General features: G+C 42.8%; 2 protein-coding genes and 1 long non-coding RNA gene across 6 annotated transcripts in view; 2 read left to right on the top strand and 1 right to left on the bottom strand.

Annotated features, from left to right (window-relative positions):
* Positions 1 to 22,915, bottom strand: part of LOC147129220 (uncharacterized) — an 87,899-nt gene that overhangs the window by 9,428 nt on the left and 55,556 nt on the right. The window contains exon 5 of one of the 4 annotated variants that reach the window (XR_015082667.1): positions 12,387 to 12,569. The exons of 2 other annotated variants lie outside the window; for them this stretch is intronic. This is a non-coding gene — a long non-coding RNA (uncharacterized LOC147129220). Of the gene's footprint in view, positions 1 to 12,386; positions 12,570 to 18,329; positions 19,145 to 22,915 lie in introns of those variants that run through there. One more of the 4 variants, XR_015082666.1, reaches the window with a different exon arrangement.
* On the top strand, positions 3,079 to 6,487 carry tekt3 (tektin 3). The gene is made up of 7 exons (XM_086017103.1): positions 3,079 to 3,827; positions 4,690 to 4,773; positions 4,834 to 4,904; positions 4,994 to 5,137; positions 5,223 to 5,445; positions 5,907 to 6,061; positions 6,160 to 6,487. Exons 1-7 carry the CDS (start codon positions 3,291 to 3,293, stop codon positions 6,374 to 6,376), a joined length of 1,431 nt encoding a protein of 476 aa, XP_085873229.1. The 5' UTR covers positions 3,079 to 3,290; the 3' UTR covers positions 6,377 to 6,487.
* Positions 13,820 to 21,758, top strand: pmp22b (peripheral myelin protein 22b). The gene is made up of 5 exons (XM_086017296.1): positions 13,820 to 13,981; positions 14,313 to 14,407; positions 14,559 to 14,652; positions 18,989 to 19,129; positions 20,519 to 21,758. The coding sequence occupies exons 2-5, from the start codon at positions 14,330 to 14,332 to the stop codon at positions 20,677 to 20,679; spliced, it is 474 nt and encodes a 157-aa protein (XP_085873422.1). The 5' UTR covers positions 13,820 to 13,981; positions 14,313 to 14,329; the 3' UTR covers positions 20,680 to 21,758.

Below are 22,915 nucleotides of genomic sequence, written 5' to 3'. Positions count from 1 at the left end.
ACTGTGTTGAGCGCAGCAGAGCGGAGGAGAGGCCGCAACCATGCAGGGTGGCGGGGAGGAGGGTGGGGGGGGGGGACTGAAGGGGGAGGGGGGCACTGTCCAGACTCTAACATATGACTCTGTGACATTTATTTATTTATTCAATCACTTGGTGTGCCAGTGTGCCAGCATTCATGCTCTGCAAGCTCCACTAATACCACAACTTGGTAGTGCTAATTCACCAGCGAATCTTTTCTCACTTGTCACGTTTTAGGGGCTACAAAGTAAACTTAAGTTCTCTCGCAGATAATTTGGTCCATTTTTATTTGGGTGCCAAGAAATAACCTAGTTGCAATTGTAACTAGCTGGTTTCATAGTGGGAAAAGATTAGGTAGCAAATCTCTGCCCATTTACTTTGCAACAATCTTGGAAAAACGGAATGTTTCTTTGGCCGTGTTTCTAGCTGCCATGCTAAGGTACAGAACTATTCCAAACATTTTGTTTTTTGGATGCCATTTCAGAAAATCACCACCCCCGTCCCACTACACATCTAACAGGAACCAAGCAGCATGCTTACATTTGCCGCATTCTGCATTGGCTGCAGAATATACACAGCTCTAACACTTTTCTTACGTTCTGCGACTTCTTTTCCACTCACAGGAGGAATTTCATGGCGGGCTGGCTCATTCCTACTTTCTTTGGAGAGAGTTATATTTATAGCCAGTGAGGTCAGGGTGGGACAGGAGTATGTGTATGTGTGTTTGTTGGGGGGCGGACTTCTTTAACCTTGCCATGTTAAGCGATGCTGAGACTTTTCATTCCATTCTAAATACAAGCCACCATGTTTACGCTAATGGTGGCTTGACCAAAGGCCCAAAAACGATCTCAGAATGTCTTCCTCAAAACAAAATGGTCGACTTCCGATTTCTTTGACGTCATGCCTAGCCACCACCTAGAAGAAAATAGATGTGCTTCCACTCAAAACAAACTTCGAAAAGTGATTTGGTAAGTAGGCTTTATACAGAGAAACATTTTTTTTAAAAACAGCAATTTTTCAACATTGTGACATTTGTTACTTGTGTCATGTGTTTCACTTTCCCACTGTTTTTTCTTCGAGCTTTTATCTTTGGGAAACCAATACAGTATGAGAAATGTTAGCTCAACAACTAAAGGCAATCAGAGTAGTTCATTTAAGGCAATTAAGTAAAATAGAATAAACCTCTTAGTTTTAGGGCTGGTATCACAACAGGAATTCCAAAAATTATGCACACGCAGTAAGAGACCTCATAGTATTAGACACAAATTATATGCGCAAAATGTTATAATGCCAAGTTACATTTTAATGTCTTTTCTCTGATTTAATCATCCAATGACAGAAAGAAGAAGGAAGAGTCAATGGGAACAGGAAGAAAATCACTACCATAGCGCAAAAATGTTTTGAATGAAAGAAGCTTTGATCAACTTGTTAGTTTAAGTATTAAATCTATGTTGAGCCATAAAGTAGAAATTATACAGAAAGCACAAGGTTGATAAAATGAATTAGTGTTTGCTTTCCAACCATAAATCACACAATATCAATGTTGATTCAACCATCATCCAAACCAGAATCTACAAGCACATTTGAGTTGTTTTTTAATTTAATCAATGTTAAAGAAACAATATTGATTCAACCATCATCTCAGTTTATTTTTACAATGTAGATTCAACTGCATCTTTCAATCACAAAATGTTGCTGAATCAACGATTGACCATCAATCTTCGACCGTTACCAAAAATGAACCTCCTTAACTCAAAGCCAACATTGATTTAACATATTTTGCTATCTGAGTAGTCCGACATTTTTACCCTATAAAATGTACTTTACGGTTTCAAATTTTCTAGCGTTACAAAAGCTCTTGAGAAGACATAGGTGAAATGATCCTCTTTTCTAACATTGATGTGTAACTCAACACAGATTATGATTCAGTGTCCTTTTCCTGCTGCATCAATTATTCAACAGGTGAGTGTAATCCAAACTGGCAGCTCTTTTTCTTCAAGCTTTGCTTGCCAGCTCAGATTGCTTGTCGTCTCATTTCACGCAAAAATAGAATTTTTTTTTTTTTTTTTTTACAAAACACTTTCTTTTCTACAACGCAAAAATCAAAATGCTGGCTATGCACCTTGCCTAGCTTGTGCTATTTTTTGTAATCAAATGTATGCATTTCCTCTGTAGCTTTTAGCGTAACTTCAAACTACAAAATGATAAAATTACAAGCAGTCGCAGAATTTCCTCAATTAACTGTGCACTTAGTCTTACTTGTGGAAGTAATTTGATTACCGTGTAATTAAATGCATTTATTCAGTCAAATTTAACTTAAAAAAAACTATTTAATCAAATATTAGCCTTCTAATTTGTACGTCAAATCAACAATCTGCTCATGAGCACTTAAATTAGCTACCACAAGCTGGGAAAGATTTCCTCTCTGAAACGTAACTGAACTAACAAAAAAATAATAATTCAAAAAATTATGTTCATCCTCTATAATGTAAAATCTAAAAATAAATACATTGTTTTGCACCTAACCTGACTTGTGGTAGCCATGTTGATTAAATTTAAGCATTTCATAAAATTAATGATCTAACTAAATAAAAAAATAGCACCCGCAAGCTTGCAGCATTTTTTTTCAATTCAAACTAAGAATTTCCTCTATAAAATGTACCAAATGTCACTTTTACTGTAAATTACTCTTTTAAAAGAGGTTGGCATTCTACAACGCAAAAATATTTTGGCTCGGCGCCTAGCCTAGATTTTGTGTGACGATTTAATTCCACTTTACTTTTCCCCATTCAATATACTGTAACTAAAAAAATTCACTTGACACTAAGTTCCACAAGTCATTGTATTCATGCAGCACATACTGCACGTTGTTTATATGTACTGTGCAGTATCATATCAACTGCGTTCTATTGTGTTGTATTGTATTGTAGCTTTTCAGGTGCAATGTTGTGTCATTTTACACTCTGAGGCTCTTCGGCTTCTTTTATTGACAAAGGAAAAGCACCTGCTCAGCATGAGCGCTGTCCGCTGGGGAGGGCGACGGTAACCCGCGGCAACCAGCATTGTGTCAACAGAAATCTTGGACGGGCCGCTTGACGCTGCCATTGGCTGGCCTGGCCAATGAATGACTTGCACACTTAGAATACATCAATGTATTATGCATGTGCCATCACCTTGTGGAGGACTTGAGCTCATTTGCAGGTGAGTGGCACAGAGAAAAGGAAGCTTGAAGTTTGGACGGTAAAGGAAGACGTCTTGAAGTAGATTCTTAGGCATGGAGTTGACAGCCCCATATGCTCGACCCAAGACCAGCCACTTCCTGCCCGCCATCTCCACCATGGCATCCAGCTACAGAAATACACAGCCAGCCAGCCACAGCGCCAACCAGTGGAGAACCAGCAGCTACTACAGGAATGAAGGCACCGTCCCCACTTTGCAACGAGGCATCCCAGATCTCATCCCCACAGACACCATGTTCTACCCATCTCACCGGAGTACGCTGAGCACCCGTTACACACCCGATGAGTGGTTCAAGTCCAACCTGGGCAACTACCGCCAGTCGGAGGCGTCTCGCAACAGCGCAGAGCGGCTCCGGCGCGACACAATGCGCCTGATCCAGGACAAGGAGCAGCTGACGCGCCGCACGCAAGAAATTAGCAGCAAGGACATCGGCGAGCGCCTCAACGACATCGCCTTTTGGCGCTCGGAGCTGAGCCACGAGGTGGACAACGTGGCAGGAGAGACTGCAGCGCTGGCTGAGGTCAAGCGGCGACTGGAGAGGGCCTTGGCCGAGACAGAACGGCCCCTTCAGGTGAGGGTCCTCAACCGTTAACGTCGGAGATCTGATAACGCCTCGTGGTAACTAAAAATCTCGAATGTAGGTTATTTAAGATTCATTGGTTTGCTCTTCCAAAACAACAAGGATGAGACAGCACAGCAAAGTTGTGCCATATGCCATAATTGCCAAAGAATAAGCATCCAAAGATGTCCATCAGTTATTGTCACAATACAAAATCATCTACTATGATAATATTTTATGCCGAATGCACAGTAAACCCCCGCTCTTCGTGGAGGAATAGGGACGGAACATTGCCAGAGAACAGAGGAAAAAATGCAAGTATGGCTCCTAAAACTTGCCATTAGCAGAGCAAGAAGAGACTCTCATAACTTGTTCTGCTAACAAGCCGTAATGAGTTACCACGGGAGTAATGGTCAGAAAGTGTCAGTCCACCCTATGACATTACTACATTATTATTTCATTATATTATATACTGTGTACAGTATTGATGTATTAGCACTGTACAGGATGTTAGCCATTAGCAGCTAACTTGCCAACAGGTGTCCACCTGACCTAAGACAATCGTAAGCATCCAGAATAAATGTAAATATTACATGACATTGTCTCTCAGCTTCACAGCATTAATATCTTATGTCCATAATATTCTGATGTATTAGCACTGCCTTTAGCATGAAGATGTGATAACTTCAAAGTCTACCTCAAACAAACTACCAGTCCCTTGTTGAGGCTTGTCTATTTTCTGTCCGTCTTTGAACACACTTTAAAGAAAGCCACACGATCTGAATATTTTTTGCCTACTGTGTACAATGACATATCACTGAGAACCAAGCAGTACGTTAGCTGTTAGCATCAAGGTGTGTTAACTTTTCGCCAGGTGTCCCAGGAATGTCTGTACCACCGCGAGAAGCGCATGGCCATCGACCTGGTCCATGACGACGTCGAGAAGGACCTGATCAAGGTGAAAAATGGAAATAAATAAAACGATAAAATGCAATGACTAAAGTATGGATTCATACAGGAAGTGGAGGTAGTCAAGTCCTGTCAGACTAGGATGAGGCAACATCTGGAGAAAGCCAAAACCCAGCTGGCGTGAGTCTCATCGTGGCGGGTGCAACGGAAGCGCAATCAGGTCAATGCCTTGATATTTGTCGGTTTATTGGGTGTGAGGCACTAAACAGGTTGAACCGCGCGGCGCAGCACGAGCTGGAACGAGACCTGAGTGACAAAGTGACGGCGCAGCGGATAGACGACCGCTGCCATCACCTAAGGAACACGTCAGACGGCATCGGCTTCTTCCGCGGCATCGAACGACTCGACCCCTCGTGAGTGGCGATCGATCAAAACCAATGTTTTTCAAGTTTTTCAACGTTTTTTTTTTTTTTTTTTTGTCCCGTCATTTGCACCCAGGGTCTCACTGCCGGAGTCGTGGTCCAAGTTCACCGACGACAACGTGCTGCGCTCGCAGGGCCAGCGCGCCGCCTCACGCAAACTGCGCGACGAAATCGAAACGCTGCTCAGCGTCACTTCCAGCGAAATGTGGAGCCAGTTCAACAACGTCAACGTGTCCTTCACCAGCCGCGTGGCACAGACGGCCGACGCCCGCAACAGCCTACAGGCGCACCTCGCCAAGGTCCACATCATCACGATCTCACTTGTTTTGTGGGTCATTCGTCATTGAGGAGGGTGCCGCTTCTACACTCAAATCCGTTTTGAAATCATCCATTAAGGGATTCTCTATCATGTTTTTCCTAATTAGGGTCAAGGGTGAGCTGGAGTTATACAAGCTAATTTGGGCGAAAAAACTGTCTGATGAAGTCTGAACTAGTTTGAGAATTATAGTAACATTTTGTAGAATTGCTGCCCCACCACCCTTCCCCGAAACATTCTAACTCTTCAAGACAATATTGTAAAGACAAACACGTGCATCTATATTAGGGAAGCAACCAAACGGGGTATATCATTAAGCACATTGTCAACAATTAGGCAATTAGAGCTCAAACGTCAGCCAAACACATCCAAGTGCCTTTTCGGCCAGGCACACTGGAGCGCTTTGTTGTTAGCTGCTTATCTCATTATGTCGGCATCACGCAGACCCTGCAGGAGATCTTCCAGACGGAGATGCTCATAGAATCCTTGAAGAAGGCTCTGCGGGACAAAGAGAGCCCACTGAAGGTGGCCCAGACCAGGCTGGAGGAGCGCACCCGCCGGCCCCACGTGGAGCTCTGCAGGGACAACCCACACCATAGGTAATTCAGGGCACTTAATATTCTGCCAGATTTTCTTTCTCTTTTTTCTTTTTTTTAAATCAATCAAGCCATAATTCAACACCCGTTCACGCGCCCAGGCTGGTGGAGGAGGTTCGTGAGATCGAGGACACCATCCGCAAGCTACAGGAGAGGCTGCTCGAGGCTGAGGGCAGCCTGCAGTCTCTTCTGAGGACCAAAGTGACACTGGAGCATGACCTCTCCATCAAGGCCAACTCGCTCTTCCTGGACCAGGAAAAGTGCATGAGCATACGCAAGACCTTCCCCAGTGTACCGCGACTCACCGGATACACTTGAGCAATATTAGTTTTGAGTGAATTACAAGGCGTGGGGGGTGCAAAATAACAACATGTGACTTAACATTTTTGTGTGTGTTTCTGGACTATAAAGAAAGACCCAAAAACAGTAAAAAAAACAGCAATCAACAGAAAAAGGGGGGCGAGGGGGGGGGGCAGTATAGTGGCTGACAGTAATCGGACTAGATGATTGGTGCTCATGCATTCATCATCTGGCAAAGCCAGGACATCATTTCAAGTCAGATATTGTTCAAGCAAGATTGTTCTTCTTTTTTGTTGCTTTTATCAAAACAATAATAATACAGATTCCACGGACAAGATGCACACTTTGGTGTTTGCTGCTTTTGAATTTGTCAAGATGCTATTCCATGCGGTCAACAAATCTCTCAAAAGGGCTCAGTTTCAACTAGTGGGCTTGCATAGAACATATTCTTGAAAAAAATATATTTGCGTTGACTTCCACTTTAAGAAACATTTTTGGATGAATTGTACTTGTCAGAGTAATTTTACTTGAGTACTTTTGTTAAGAAGAAACATGACTTTTGCTCTGTTACATTGAGCTACAGTCTGCTCTCTACTTAAAAATCTGTTTGTTTTGGTTGATCAGAGTGACTTCATACTTTACACCCTTAGCTTATGTTGTTGCCACGGCAACCAACAACCTGACACTTCCAAGAAAAATAAAAGTAGCACCAATCCCCCTGGTAAGATGCCGAGTTCAGTTTTTCCCATGTTTGAATCGACGATGACAATGTGATTCCACGCTGTCAACATCATTTTGAAAGGGTTCAGCTTCTAGTGTGTCCATGGTAACTAACGCCTTGATTGCAAAAATGACACACAATTTAGTGATTGTCACATTTGAATCCATTAAGAAGTGACAACGCTAATATGTCCTGTTTGAGTTGTTTTTACCGACTACTTTGAGACATTTTGGAGTAAAACGATTCATAGCACAAACGCTGCACTCAAGACGTAGCGTCTCTCTGCATTGACAGAAGTAACTATAGAACCCTACATACGTGTCCATCTATTTTGGCGACTGCAAATGTATCCCAATGCTCGTTCATCATCTGTGCAGAAACACACACACACACACAGCGACAACTCCTTCACATTTGTCATCTTAATCTGACCCGAGTGTCACCTCATGGTCAAGGCTGACGTGTATACACCCCCCCCCCCCACACACACACACACATACACACACCCCAACACACAGTAACTTGCATCTTTATCAGCAGCTTTACGATGACTCAGCACTTGACACCAGCCCCGGCCGCCGAGGCCCGTCACACGCCGTGATCGAGTTGCCGCCACCGCCCCGAGCGCGGGGCCGGGTTTGCGGACGGTGGCAGCATACTAATGCTTTTAAAAATCAATAGATGAGCAGGCACGAAATTAAATGCGCGGGCCTGATTGCGGTGCAGTTTTCGCCGTTTGTGATGCCGGAGGGAGTGACTGCACTGATGCAACTGATAACGCGGTGCGTGTGCGTGTTGTGCCATTGTATTTGTGTGTGTCACTTGCACTTTGCTTTGGGTGTAATATTTTACAGCCTCACTGTTACTGTGCTGTGCAAACACACTGAGTTTGACTCAACACCGGCAGCTCCATGGCGCCCTCAACGCGTGTGTGCTTAATAGAGGTGTGTGCACATAAACACCCAAGAACATTCCAGAGCCGAGCAGATAAAATAGACCCTTTTGGGAAAGGTATGTTGACGCTATAATGCAAACCAAGTAATGAGCATGATTAAATTCCATCATAGATGCCCACAAGTAACTGATGCGACTAACCACAACGACTCGGCATTAGTTGATATTTCTCCCTCCAAAAAAACAAAATAAAGAAAAACGTAGAAAACAAAGGACTTGTGGAATGAGTCAGGCTAGCAGCATGACCTGTAATTGCAATCCAGAGATATCGTGCAAATATTTGGCCCGCAACCCAAAGGAGCTATAAACCAAGTAATAACTATAAAAACAGTTGGGTGAAAAAGGGACCGAAAGTGAGGTCAACAAAGTCCGGCTCGGATGTGGAGCTCTCTCCAATGTCCAAAAATGTACAGGAATTCCCTGTGAATTCTTAGAGAAAGTCTCCCCAGGAGGCCAGGAATGAAAACTTGTTTTCTCTCTATGTCTCCATTTAGGTGGGACACAAATAGGCGCTCCTCTTTGACGCCCACCCCCACCCCCAAGCAGGGCCTCCCTTCACCCGTACATGCGGAATGTACGCTGGAATTCTTGCGACGCTCCAAACATATTGGCGGGTTATTTTTAACAGCCGCGTGTTATTTTGCATCGTTACATTCCGACGGCGCAGAGACTCGAGAGGGAGGGAGGGAAAGAGAGCGAGAGTTTTTCCCTTCTGCAATTGCAAATGGAGCCTGAGCAAAAAAAAAAAAAGATTCATGTCAGATTCTCTTATTCTGAAGGATTACTCGAGTCAATTGTTCCCAAAGAAACAGAATGTAAAATATGTCGATATACAGTTGAGAGAAAAATCATGTGAACCCACAATATCTATTTTAAGACTTGCAGTATAAGGTACCTGAGACTCAAGGTAGTATATGTCATGTACAAAGTACATCAGAATAGTTTCTTTCTTCTACCAATTTCGAGTGATTTAACCTGGAAGGTAATATTAGTCATTGTTATTTGTCATCACGTCGGTCAGTAGTGCATTAGCTGTTAGCATGAGACAGGGACCTCCCTTGCGGTCTCTTTGGCGGTTCACATCAGACTCCGGGCAGGGAACGTTCATGGGAACTTCCTGTGGCTGTTGGAGAGCAGCCACAGTGTGGAAGGAGCCTCTCGAGAGGCCGCCGAGCGTTACTGAAAGAGAAGACGAGGCGAGGAAGCCTTCAGACGAGAAGATAAGCACCCTGCGGTTTCCCTTGCCAACGGTCTTACACTTGGAAGACATGTTTCCTCACTCTTCGTGGGCTTATTTCTATTCAAAATGTCCCTATACAGGCCTGATAGAGTTCACAGCAGTTTTAGGAAAAGTATGCCCACGAAGCCTCTCTATTTGGTCTGCAATTTCTACCATGATGAGTAGACCCACAAACAAGTGTCAAGAGCCAAATGCCCGAAAAGACACAGCAAGTCTATGACTTGGGTTAGAACGGCCATTTTGGGGTCATTTCAGCTACTTCCAGGGTTCTTGCTAAAGTGAACTTGATCAAGAGGTTTAGTCAATCCAATTGCTAGCAAATTTGAACCAAGTATATTACACAGATTGTGATATATTTGAGTTTTCATCTTCAAGTCTGCTCAGAGAGTGCTATCAAAGTTTGACAACACTTGATATTGTTACGTGACCAAAAATTGGTTTAAACGACACCCGGATTTTTTTTTTTAAATTGAGCTCCAATAGCTGGTTTTACTTAGGAATACAACATTTGGTGGGCATGTCTATCATGACATATTAAAAGCCAGCAATTTAGGATAAATTTTGACCATGTCTACGGGTCCTAAAATGATGAACTTGTCCACGAGATTTTAACTGACTGCTACCGATTCATGAACATTACAACAGACAAATGGGTGACACTAAATTGTGGATAACTTGAGTTTTTGCCATTGTGGGCAGAGCATGGCACTTAAGTTTGATGACTCACCATCAAACCCAAAACTCTTAATAACCATAAACATTTTGGGGAACTCTTAACTCTATGATATAAAATTTGATCGACACGTCTGTCATGAGTAAATGGATGAAATAATCTGAAAAAGCCATGCCAGAAAATAAAAAGTCTGCCAATTTGCTTTGGCCATTTTAGGTTAATTTTGGCTATTAAAACGCAATAGCTATGACAAAGCTTGGGTGTGTAAATCAGTGATTTATCAAAGGTTTTGAGAAAAAAGACAGGGTGGTCATGGTGGTTTGTGCATGTGCACTCGTTGCGTTTGGTCTGGTCTGATTAACATGTGACGACGGGTCAAAACAAACAAGTCCATCTGTTGTCTCCCCCGTCTCAATTTCTTGTTCAAAAGCAAGAGTGAAATAGCTGGACCACTACACCAGCTAGACTTAAGCTCCATGCCAAAGCAGGAACTCTACTGATTTCTAAGGATATATCAATCAATAACTCTACTCATTTGGAATCTGCTACCGCTCAGTTGGCCAAGAGCACAAAGACCTCTATTGATTTTCTATTTAGGACTGTCAAGATGGCTCGCAAAGTATGTCCAATATTTAGGTGCTATCTTATAAATGATTAACTCATTGTGTGGTAAGAACGCGATATTGGTTTACTTAGCATCGATGCCAAAAGGTAGAGGCAGGTTGTCGACATTCTTGCTACATTTTCTGATTTTGTGGACTTAACAGTTAATTACTTAACACAATTGGTCATGTGCTAACAGGAAGCAAGAAAAGAATGGTTCACACTGATTTTTTGTTTTTTTTGTGGTTGAACGTTCCCGCCAATACTTGTGGACAGATAAAATTAACTTAGTCACCCAAGCACCTCATCCCCACTGTCAGGCCACCTTTGGAAGCCTGGAACAGATAAGTACTTATGCAACATGACTCTAAAACAGCGAGCCCGTCATTGCTTGTGGATGGATGAAGCTAGTACGACTTTTGCATATCGACATTCCCACTCCCTGTCCTGCCACCACCCTTCTGGGGTTGCCTTTGACCACCTTGGTGAGCCATAAATGAAGCGAAGGACTTCACTACAAACAAACATTTACTCCCCAAACAATGCACCCATCCATACTGGTGGGTGGATGAAATAGCTGAGACTCTTGCATGCCACCTCACCGCCCAGCCGCACTCCCCCACACTATCCCCTCAGGGCTTCCCCATAATCACCTCGGCCAGCCTTGAATGAAAAAAAAAAAAAAAATCGAAGGATGCCCTGATGCATCCCTTGAACGTTTGCAGCTCTCAAGCAGCAAGGACCGTCCACTGTGTCGTGTCTGCGCAAACATGCACATATAAGGCATGGAAAACATTTAACGAGAAGCGGCAGGCAGTGGCGCGTTTTACTGCTCTCTCGCCACTCTGCCGTCGTCTCATTGGGCTATCAGCGGGGTTGCTAAGCACTCCGTCGGCAGCCACTTTAAGACTCGTGCTAGCCTCCATCTTGACAAGTGCGGTGAAGAGCGTAGATGTCGACACATCTTAGTGGCTAAAATGAGCGCAGTGTGTGTTTTTAGTGACTCGTAGCGACAGGAAGCGCACGCCATGACGCACGCGCACCACTTCCTATCTTTATGAGGAACTCTGCCGGCTGAGGATCCACGACAGCAAATATTTGGGAATATTTACAGCTTTGACCGCTCCTTGCACATTTCCTGGAATTCCGCTCGTTGCATCGCTATGAGCAACACGGGTGGATATTTTTACCCACACTCACACACAGAGTGGCTACAGAAGAATGAGTCATGTCAAACAGAGGGGAGAGCCCTACACAGATGCTAGCTAGCATAGCACGTACGTTCACATGGGCAGTGAGTCACCGGGCTCATGAGATGACCCTTGATGTTTATGTTTCCCATTGCCATGGAAACTACAAGCATCCTCAATGGGAAGGAGCCCCCCCAGCTGGCCGGCGTCATCAGAACATTATAATACTAGTAAACGTAGATCCTGCTCATGGCAGCCTCTTTGCATGATATACTGGGAAGATGATATTGAATATATATAGTAACATAGTATAATAAGTATGACAGCATGTAATAATGTCACAATCACACTTTAAGTACAAGGTATGAATTCAAAATAAAAGGGTGATATTGAAATTTTAAATCTTATAGCGAAACTTGAATGCCCCTCCCACCCAGTTTCTGACCAAAGCCATGCCCCTCACTTATGTAAACAAGACATTCACTGTACCTGCAGTGCGCTGTAAATAAGCCGATGTTAGCCACAGCTGCAACATTGGTAGCATGACTAGTTTTTAATGCAGTGATACTGTAACAATGTTATCATGTTAAAGTTTTATTTTTTTAGTATGTGTAATCAATTAAGAATCAAAAAGAGAAAAACTTAACTGTTGAGCAGAAATGTTGCCAATTCCAGCTTGGTTCTCAACCTCTGAAAGGCAGCTACTATGTTCGCCCTTATTGTGCATCGAGCTGTCCATTTTCTTCTTTTTCACTTTTGTTGCTCACCAGAGTTGGATTTTCTGTCGTACTTTCAGCAAAGCTCCTGAATCCCACGGGTATTTGTCATTACTGCAGGGGTAAGTACACAAAAGGTTACTGACACTTCATCTGTCATACCATCTGTTACTGATTGGTTGTTAGTCCTCGGGCATGGTGGTTTCTTTAAAATTAAATGAGATGGCCAGAGAGGGTGATCATTTTGCTAATGTACTACTGTCTACTGATAATTCTAATAAATGTGACAAAAAGCAATTTTTACTAAAGATTGCAAAATTCCACTTAAATTGTAATACACTGTATTTTAGATTTTCTTTAGCTGAACACAATCAACAATAAAATCATAAAAGAATAATTAAAACAAAAATTAAAACCATTTTATCATTGTTACTACTACTCTCTTATATAATATATACATTAAACTAGAAAAGCAAGAAGTGATATTAGATGCGTGTAATAAACCAAAAGGTGGATTTTTTTCCGAGTAACTACAAGAAGTAAATTGACTTATTTGTGTAGCAGTTTTCTACCTTCAAGTAGTTGCTCAAAGTGCTTTAACACAGTCTCCTCATTCACCTTCTGATGATGCAACATAAGGAGCGTTGGTTCTGAGTCTTGCTTCAACATGGTCACAGGATCAAACCCTCAACCTTCAGCCATCACTCTACCTGAGCCAAGCCGCTCCATAATAATGCGTTATATACTTCCAAATAAAATAGTGAATTTTCAAACAATTAGATAAGATACAGTACATACTGTAAATAATCAGTTTTTTGTTGAATATATTTTTCTCAACTACTTCAACCATGAGTTAATTTCCTTTCATTCATACAACCAAATAATGGTGGATTATTCAATATATTTATCTATTTATGTATTTGTTTATCAATAAGCACTCAAACACATTGTTTTATTTGTTGCAAAAATATATAGATTATTTTAAAATAACTTTCAAAACTACATTAAGTTAAAAAAAGGAACTTACTGTCAAATATACTGGCGGAGTTTTTTTCAAAAATAACTACATAAAGTAATCATGTGACGTATTTTTGGCAAGTATAATAGTACACTATGGAACTGCAGAAACAACGTCAACTAATAAAGCAGAATTGGAAATTCGAAAAATGCATTTCTCATTATTCTTTAAATAAAACAGTTCAAAATAGTGTCCTGGAAAGCATATATGTTCTACTACTACAGTACTAGCAAAACAGTGATTACACATACACACTTAGCTGGTAACCAAGGCAACGGCGCGCCTTTACGCAGCGTGTGTCTATATGCGGATGGGGGCAGGGCCGCCGGGGCGGGTCTCATCTCTTCCATAATGAGACACTTTATAAGAGGCAGCCGGCTGTCAGATCTTCGTCACACACAGCCGTTCAGGACAACACTCGCTCCTTCTACTCAGGCCACTTGTTTGGACAAAAACTGATTACCGCGTTATTTTTCTCCGCGCCGTGAATACACGCTCGCTTCTACAAGTAAGTACAACTTGCTCGATTTTTTAAAATTTTTTAAGTGCACTGGAAAGTGGACTTTGTGCTTTAAGCTGAGTATGGCTGACATGATTAAGACGATAAAAATGGTTGCATGCGTTGTTTAGCGTGTAAATGCTCGTTAAAGGTGAAACTTGAGGCGCCGTTATGGCTTTCGGTGCGTAAAAAGTGGGAGCGCTTGTCCGGAGCCTGCTGCAGTGACACACCCATGTCCCGCTAGCGTGAGCGCACATAAGCGCGCGCGCGCACACACGCGCACGCGCACACACACACACACACGCTCTGATTCCTCCTCTTCCTCGTCTTGCTCCTGCAGACTCTTCTGTCGCAAAGATGCTGCTGCTTCTCCTGGGCATCGTACTCCTGCACGTCGCCGCTCTGGTGCTCCTCTTCGTCTCCACCATAGTCAGCGTGAGTTCCGCTTCTGCTCATGTGGGGTGTTTTTTCTTTTTTCTTTTTTTTTTTTTTATGGCGTGGTGGATGAGTTGGGGCGGGGGACTTAAATGTAAACAATACATGTGTCACGTGAGTTTTTGATTTATTTGATTTTTTTCATCCACAGGTGTGGACCTCGAGTGACATTGGCACCTCGGACCTGTGGACCAACTGCTCCATTGTCAATGGAGGCTACCGTTGCGACGGCGCCTCCACTGGAGGTCAGAGTCCTCTTCATTCTATACTACGGATTATTATGAGGATTAATATTCATGAGCAGCAGTAGTGATAGCAAAGCAGCCCCGCTGCATTGGGGGACCCCCAATGACATTGCTATGATGATTGGCATTATTATCATTACTATTGGTATTATTGACATTATTGGTATGATTATTGACAATGATTATCAATGTCATCATCGTTGTCATTGATGAATGGTGGTAATGGTCCAAGTGCAATGAAGGGCCCACAATGACATTAACATTATTATTGACATGGGCATTATTTACAATTATTAATCTAATAATAATAATAATCAATTTATATGATTCATTGTACAGAAACTAACATTATTTGTGTGGTTACTGATCATTATCAAAATGTCATAAAGCAGTACCGATTATGAAGGATTCATGCAATGTAATTAGGATTATTGACATTATTAAAATGATCATCATTATCATTGTTGATTGGTAAGGCAGTGGGAGTGCTATGGGGAACCCACAAAAACATTTTCAGCATTATAATGCTGAATGCTAATAATCAATATTACTGTATTGCCATTGCTGATATTATTTACATTACAGCCATTATTAGTGCGATTATAAACATTAATATGATAACCACCAGTTTTAAAAAGTGCCAGTGCTAGGAACTTATGCAATGACATGATTATTAGAATTGATCACTGGTAAAGCAGTGGGAGTGCCACGGAAGACCCACAAAGACATTATTAATATGGTTAATGACTATTCATATGGTTCTTCTTCTTATTTTTGTTGATTATTCATGGGATGATAATCAATAATAAAGCATTTCCAGGACTATGAAGGACTTACGCAATGAGATGATTATTGGAACGGATGACTGGTAAAGCAGTGGAGTGTCATGGAAAACCAACAATAGCGTTATTAAAAAGAAAAAAAAATAACAGTACTATGGAGGACGTAACACTCAAAATGACATGATTCGTATGTTCACCTGCAGTAATTAAGGAGTGGCAGTGCTTTGGATGACTTCTTGATGTCATACACTGACATTTGTATTACTATAGACACTCTTGTTACTAGATGGTCATTCGTATAGTAATATGATGACAGTGCTGTGGATTACTTATTATTATTATTATTATTATTGTGACAACAATATGGAGTTTCTTGAAAACCCCCAATGACATTATTTGAATTCTTATGATTATGACTAGTACAGCAGTGACCATGCTATGGAGGACATTGCTGTGGCATTAATAATACTATTCTGCTGCCGAGTACCATGGCAGCGCCTATGGAGGACAGTGCAGGATGACTTGCCGATTATGAGGGCGTGTCGGGGTTGCCCCTCTGGCGCCATCTAAGGGAGGGAATGCATTGGAAAGGCCGCCGCTTGTATAAATAGTCGGTGGCGTGATGTCCATATTGAGGTCCCGTGTGCAGAAACAGCATAGTGACCGGCCATTTGGGATGCATGTGCGTGTGGGTGGGGTTGCGGAGGAGTATTTAAAGGATGCCTGTGTGTGTTTGTGCCGCTCATGCTGATGACGGGTCACGCCCAGTGTCAGAGCACGGTGTCCCATCTTAGCTTGCAGTGTCCAGCGGGGCAATTTAGGGAGGCAGCAGCTGCGCTCTTTAAGAGATTTATATAGCATGTCTGTGACAAGATTTGAGTAGAGGTTATTTTGTGCCAACTTTAGAACGTGCAGAACGTTTTTTTTTTGTTTTTTGTTTTTTAGGTTTTAATGCCAGTGATGTCATTGGTCCAGAATGGGCCCAGCTGGGCCAGCCCAGGCCAGGCCGTGTGTTTTGTCAGGTAGTTTGTTTGACTTGGCTTTCACGCGGCCCCATGACGCACTGTGTTTATTTAAGCAGGGGTGTGTGTGTGCGAGTGTGTGCGTGTGCGTGCATGTGTGTGTGGGGCAGATGACATGAAGATAGAGGGGCAGCCAGGGCAGGGGGTGTCAAGGGTGCAGGGCGTCGCCATGAGACATGATTGACTGTTCAGTAATCAATTTTATTTTATTTTTTTTAACACTAAAAAACCAAATGACCTAAATTTTATGTCGCCAGGGAGACAAGCATGTTGCGATGTAGGCAGTGAGAGGGCGGCCAAGGGTACATACTAACTCTTATTTAAACACTGCACTCTTTCATCCAGGAAAAAAATATTTAATAGAATTTAGTCTGGAAGGTAAAATTCACAGAGAGAGACGCTAGCAATGCTAACACCTAGCACCGTGACAAAACAAGAAAATCACCCGAAGGCTACACTAGTTTCAACAGAGGTGTTGTTTCAGGTGGATGTTCGAATATTTAAAAATTGTATGACGATAGTAATGCTAAGACGTAGCCACCTAACGCATCTACCGTTTGGACTGTATCCTACAATTTGACAAGGCAACTCTAGATTGCCTTGTTAAAGACTTTATTATACGCGATGTTAGTAATGCTAACATCTCACCACCAAGCATCCTTTCAGGTCAAGGGAATCTCACGTTTGTTTGACTATATGATTTAAGTAAGCAGTTTAACTGGGATGGTAGATTTTCTGTTATTACACATCACATTAGTACTGCTAACACATAACATTGTGACAGAACAAGGAACTATCCCATGGGTTCCCAACGTCTACTGAGACATTTGATGGCAAAAAAAATGTCATGGCACACCAAACAAAAATGGCATCAGAACCTGTCACTATATATCGCTGACTGATTGTTACCGGATTTTAGAATATGCAACATTAGTAATGCTCACACATTGTCACCTAGCACCATGATGGAATGGGGAACTCTCCAATAGGTTCAACTGCAACCATTTCAACAAAACAAATTTCAGAGGACGATTAATGTTTTTGTTATCATATGCATCGTTAGTAACGCTAACACATATCCACCTAACATAGTGACAACTGTTATTTTCCTGTTTGGCATCAGAGTGATGCTCAGCGGCATGATTGATTTGTGTGTTTTTATGACACCGGGAGGGAAATGTCCCGTGTTGACAGTCAAGGAAGGAAAAAGGCTCGCCGGCGTAGCATCCGTATTTAAAGGCCAACGGACGGAACATTCCGCTCAGCTATCATCTTATCAGCCGGCGGGATTATGTAACATTTGCAAAAACTAAATCCCGTGGCAGGGTGGCGGCTGCATTTTGGCGAGATGGCCGATGCGCTCCTAATAGTCCAAGCGTGTCGGCTTTCCTCACTTATCTCATCCATCTCGCTCGACAGGAAGCGGTCCACCACACACACATACACATGAACACACACATACAGAGATAAGCACTGCATGCTTTGTTTAGAAAGCAAAGGCACAACATTGTCATTCTATAGCCTAATTTGATGTAATTTGAATTTCTATACGGGCAGTTGTTATAACATTGTCACAAAAGTTTCACTTAGCAACATGAAACTTGTTTTCAAACTTTGGTGGACATGAGTATATGCTCAAAAAGTTCTCAAGTCCATCTGTTTAGTATACAAGCTCCAAATTTGTTCATAATTGCACAAAATCTTGAGGGCAAATTACTCTTTGAAGGACACCACATTACCCTAAAATAGATGCTGAACAAAAACGGAATCTAGGCATGGGTTTCTTCAAATCAAAATGGCTTTGCAGTCCCTGAAGCCAGTTTCACTTAGGAACACAAAATATGGTGTTAACTTTAACCTTAACAGATAGACTTGGCCTAGAGATTTTGTTCAATTGCTACCAACTGTGAAATATGTATACTAGACAGATGGGTGACACTTTCTACGTCCACTCTTTCAATTCTGGAGTGAAGTTTGATGACTCAGTGTAGTTGGCAGAGCATGTACGTCAATTTATTAGATAGTCATACTATTACACCGATGAAATAAAAATTCTGCTTTGACATCAATAAAGCAGATGCGCGTGGGTGTTGGTTGATGGCCACGTTGAAGCGTATATGTTGAGAATGAAAGCACATTCACCTTTACATTGTGGCCTATCTGGAAGTCTGGGAAATTCTGAGCATCCCAGGCAGTTAATGGGTTAATGGACTCCAGTGTTTTGGCCTTGGAGGTCTCGCCATGTCTAGATCGATGAATAGTCGCTGGTCCTGATGCAAGGGATAGATGGAGGGTAGTTGTGTGTGTGTGTGTGTGTGGGGGGGGGGGGGGTTAAAGAACAAGATACCCTGGCTAGTAGCATCTTTATGGATCCATTACAAACTCCCTGAAGTAAACATGCTCTGGACAGCTCCTGCACCGTTGTTTGTTTGCCGCCCTCGTTACAGCTTTAATGACAGCCGTTTATTCCGCTGCCGTCTCCGGTGACTGGCCTGTTATTGATTATGTCTCCTCTTGCTTTTTTATATCCAGAGTGGATCCAGGCGGTCCAGGCCCTCATGATCCTGTCCATCATCTTCAGCTGCCTGGCGCTCTTCCTCTTCTTCTGCCAGCTCTTTACGCTGCAGAAGGGTGGACGCTTCTTTATCACTGGAACCTTCCAGATCCTTGCCAGTGAGTACACGACCCCTACACAACCAAAAATCAAATACAAAACACACCCAAGCTGGTTGTTCTTTGCTTCTACAGTGGTGCTGACAAAATGAGGACGTATCGCAAAGGCAATTTAACTAAACAGCCTGTGTAGGATATTGGATGCTAACACAGAATGAGGAAATCTGTCCAATTCAACAAGGAAGTTTTTATAGGATTATAAAATTGCTGTGTGTTAAACAACCAACCTCAATGTACGACTACAACTATGGACTTTACACCAAGGTCCTAGGTCCTGCATTGTGTCCTAGGTGATCTCCCAGGGTCTTGTCCTGGTTGGACATGCCCAGAATCCCTAATTGGGGATTTCCAGGAGGCATCTAAGCAAAATCCTAGACCATCTTACTACTGTTGTAAGCGCTTAACAAGTCTGCACCCTTGCAGACTACGTAGCCTGGTTCAGCTCCCAGCTATAGTGGGGTTATGACTTCCTTGATTTCCGAGACCTGCCCAAGGGTCAGGTCCGAATTGGACATGCCCAGGACCCCTTGTCAGGGAGGCATCCGAGGGAGAGCCTAGACCATCCGACTGCTTCCCTGGGTGCTTACAAAATGGCCATCTCCATTGACTCTGTAGCGGGGGTTCAGACTTTTAACTATAAGTACTATGACATATTCTCGGTCTGCCCTAGCTGGACATGTTCAGAACAACCCATCAGAAAGGCATACAGGGAGCATCTAAGGGAGAGCCTAGACAATCCGACTGCTTTCTTAGGTGCTTACCAAGTCATAGCCTTTGTGAATCACACAGGCGACAGGTGGGTCCTCCGAATGGTGTGGCCGGACTATGGGGGATCTGACTTTAGACCTAGGTCCTGTGTCTAGTTCTGGGTCTGCCCTAGAGTCTTTAAGTCTTTTCTTGTTTGGACATGGATGGCCAGAATACCTTTTCAGGGAGTGGGGGGGTGTGTGGGGGGGTACTTATGGGGAGAGCCTAGACAGTCTAGTCTTACAGCAGGCGTAGACTGGATAGTGTCCACCAAATGGTACAGCTGCAGAGGTGGTTTCTGTCATAGACCTAGTCATAGGGCCTGTGTTGAGTCCTCGATCTACCACGGTGTTTTGGACTTGCCTGAAACACCTTGTCAAGGAGGTATCAAGGATCTGAGCAAGAGACCAGACCACCCAACTGCTTTCATAGGCATTAGCCAGTCGTCCCCTTGGCAGACATACTGGGTGGTGTCCTTCGAATGATGTTGTCCCAGCTATGGTGTGGTTCTGGCATTTGACCTTGGTTTAGCTTTGTCTTGTCCTACATTAAGTCTCATCCAGAGTCTTGGACATACCAGAAATACCTGGCGGTGTGTTTCAACCCAAACTCATTTTTTTTGTCTCTGCTTCCCTTGTCCAGGTTTGTTTGTGATGAGCGGCGCCATCATTTACACAGTGATGAGTCCAGAGTGGGTGCCTGAGACGGACGAGTTTGGTTACTCCTACATCCTGGCGTGGGTGGCCTTCCCCTTGGCGCTGATCAGCGGCCTCATCTATGTCATCTTGAGGAAGCGAGAATGAGCGCCACCATCCCCACCACTACGCTGACGTCATCTCCCCCCAGCTACGCCGCCACTTGCCGACGCCTCCGAGCAAACCGACCGCGTCTCCGTTTCAAGATGTATATAGTATCTATGGTTTAAAACCTATTTATAATGTAACACTTTTACATACGTGTACATAGTTTTTGTGTTGCTTTGTCACGTGAGCTTGGTTAGCTTGATTAAGTGCCTCCGCGTTTGTTTGTTTTTTGTTTGTTTGTTCATTTGCCAAAGCATTAACAGATGAGTACATTAACCAAAGTGCATGTTTAAAACAAACTAGAAGGATTAGCAAGTTATTTTGTGTGTGTGTGTTTAGTTTGAAAAGAAGAGTGGTAAGCAAGCCAGGATACAACAACAATAAGCGATAGCTCTGGTCCTTTTTGTACGTGTGAGCTTTTTATATTTCTTTTCGACAAAAACAAAAGATGGTGCTATTATTCTATTATAAATATTTATCATTCCTCTTCCATCACGCCACTCGTGGGTCGGTCGGTGGACGTCGGATTTCAATCCATTCAGGCCTTTGGACTATCAGTATTAGCTAGAATAGTACAGCGCAGTAATATAATATACTCTGCGGCTTGCGCTTTGCAGCTTTCTCCTCATTATTTGCCTGTATTGTTTCGTTTGTGTTCTTTTTCCATAGCGGCTATACCACTTTGTATTTATGACTGTTAACCACATATGCAAATTAGATGCAAACAAGGCCAACTTGGCAAAGAAAGAGCACGACGCGGCCGTACGCATACTTGAACTCCCTCGCACAACATCGTGTAGTAAAGTTGCGCGTGACAAAAACATGCACATGCCTTAACTCCATTTGAAAATGAAAACTCATGATTAGCTAGCTAGCACTCATGTATTCCGCCAATAAAAGGGACTGAAGTCGCACTAATTACTTGATGCATGTGAGAATAAACAGATGTCACACACATACATATGTGCGCGCACACACCCACACACACACACACACACACACACACACACACACACACACACACACAACACTACACTACCAGGGCTGCAAACGTGAAAATAAAAGCTAATTTTGAACCATTTGCATTGTATTAATCTGTGAGCTGATCATATACTGTACAAAAAAAAAAGCTGCCAGCACTATCAAGCACTAAGCGGCAGCCATCTTTCATCTATTGTATAATGTCCAGTGTGGGTCCAGTTAGAAGAGACGTCGTGCTCTGATGACGACTGCCCGGCCATTTTGCCGCGTGTGCTTTGTGTGTGCGTGTATTGTCTCATGTTTACACGCGTGTGTAGCGTTCACCATGTTACCAAAGCTAACTGTGACTTATAGCGTAACCAATAAAGAGGACCTCTCTGACCACCAAAAAACGTTTTGCTTTCATTGTTTTAAAGTTTTTTCAAATATTACAGCGTCCAAATAGGAATGTTTGATGACAAATTACACGCTTGAATAGATAACATGAATAGACAGTAACACTAACTTTGATATAATGAGGTCTTTAAAGCAAAAATGTGGTGTGCCATTTGTTTACGTATCGATACATGAGCAGCAAATACCATATATATATACACATACATACATACATACATACATACATACATACATACACATATATATATATACACACACACACACACACACACACACACACACACACACACACACACACACACACACACACACACACACACACACACACACACACACACACACACACACACACACACACACACACACACTGTATGTGTGTGTACAATGCTGTTTTTCATACAGAATCAACAGCAGAATATCAAAAACCTCAAACCCTCAACAACATTTCCATCTGGTGGCTGTGGCTGCTTAGTGCAACAAGGTGCACACAACACGATATGCCGAGCACGCACTGCCCCTTTCTGGAAAATTGCCAGCATTACAGCTCAGTTCACATAACTTGGAAGGATCAAGGAGTCCCCCGAGGATACGCAGGCATAATTTTTCTTCTTTTTGGTGTGTGTGTGTGTGGGGGGGGGTGTCTTACTCCATTGTCCCCACATCATTAACTCGACACATGATCGATTAGTCTGGTCAGGATGTGCTTCTGGTCTGCCTTTGCCGTCATCTGCTACTCATGTCTCATTTGGCACCATTGTCATAGTCATGCCTTGTCATTAATAACGATACTAATTAAAGCACTTAAAAAGGCGATTTGGTAAGTAAGAGACAAATTGTGATGCCAAGTAAAAGAGCTGAG

The sequence above is a fragment of the Filicampus tigris genome, chromosome 19 (genome assembly GCF_054856515.1).
Source record: "Filicampus tigris isolate MCC_2025a chromosome 19, RoL_Ftig_1.0, whole genome shotgun sequence".
Lineage (NCBI taxonomy): Eukaryota > Metazoa > Chordata > Actinopteri > Syngnathiformes > Syngnathidae > Filicampus > Filicampus tigris.
The sequence above is the reverse complement of the archived record's forward strand: the minus strand, read 5'-3'. Positions and strand labels throughout refer to the sequence as shown.

Bases quoted from the DNA above. Each gene is read 5' to 3' on its own strand.
- tekt3 (XM_086017103.1), top strand. From the start codon at position 3,291: ATGGAGTTGACAGCCCCATATGCTCGACCCAAGACCAGCCACTTCCTG. The intron at 3,828-4,689 runs GTGAGGGTCCTC...ACTTTTCGCCAG, and splicing joins AGACAGAACGGCCCCTTCAG to GTGTCCCAGGAATGTCTGTA. The intron at 4,774-4,833 runs GTGAAAAATGGA...GGATTCATACAG, and splicing joins TCGAGAAGGACCTGATCAAG to GAAGTGGAGGTAGTCAAGTC.
- pmp22b (XM_086017296.1), top strand. From the start codon at position 14,330: ATGCTGCTGCTTCTCCTGGGCATCGTACTCCTGCACGTCGCCGCTCTG. The intron at 14,653-18,988 runs GTCAGAGTCCTC...TTTTATATCCAG, and splicing joins CGACGGCGCCTCCACTGGAG to AGTGGATCCAGGCGGTCCAG. The intron at 19,130-20,518 runs GTGAGTACACGA...TCCCTTGTCCAG, and splicing joins AACCTTCCAGATCCTTGCCA to GTTTGTTTGTGATGAGCGGC.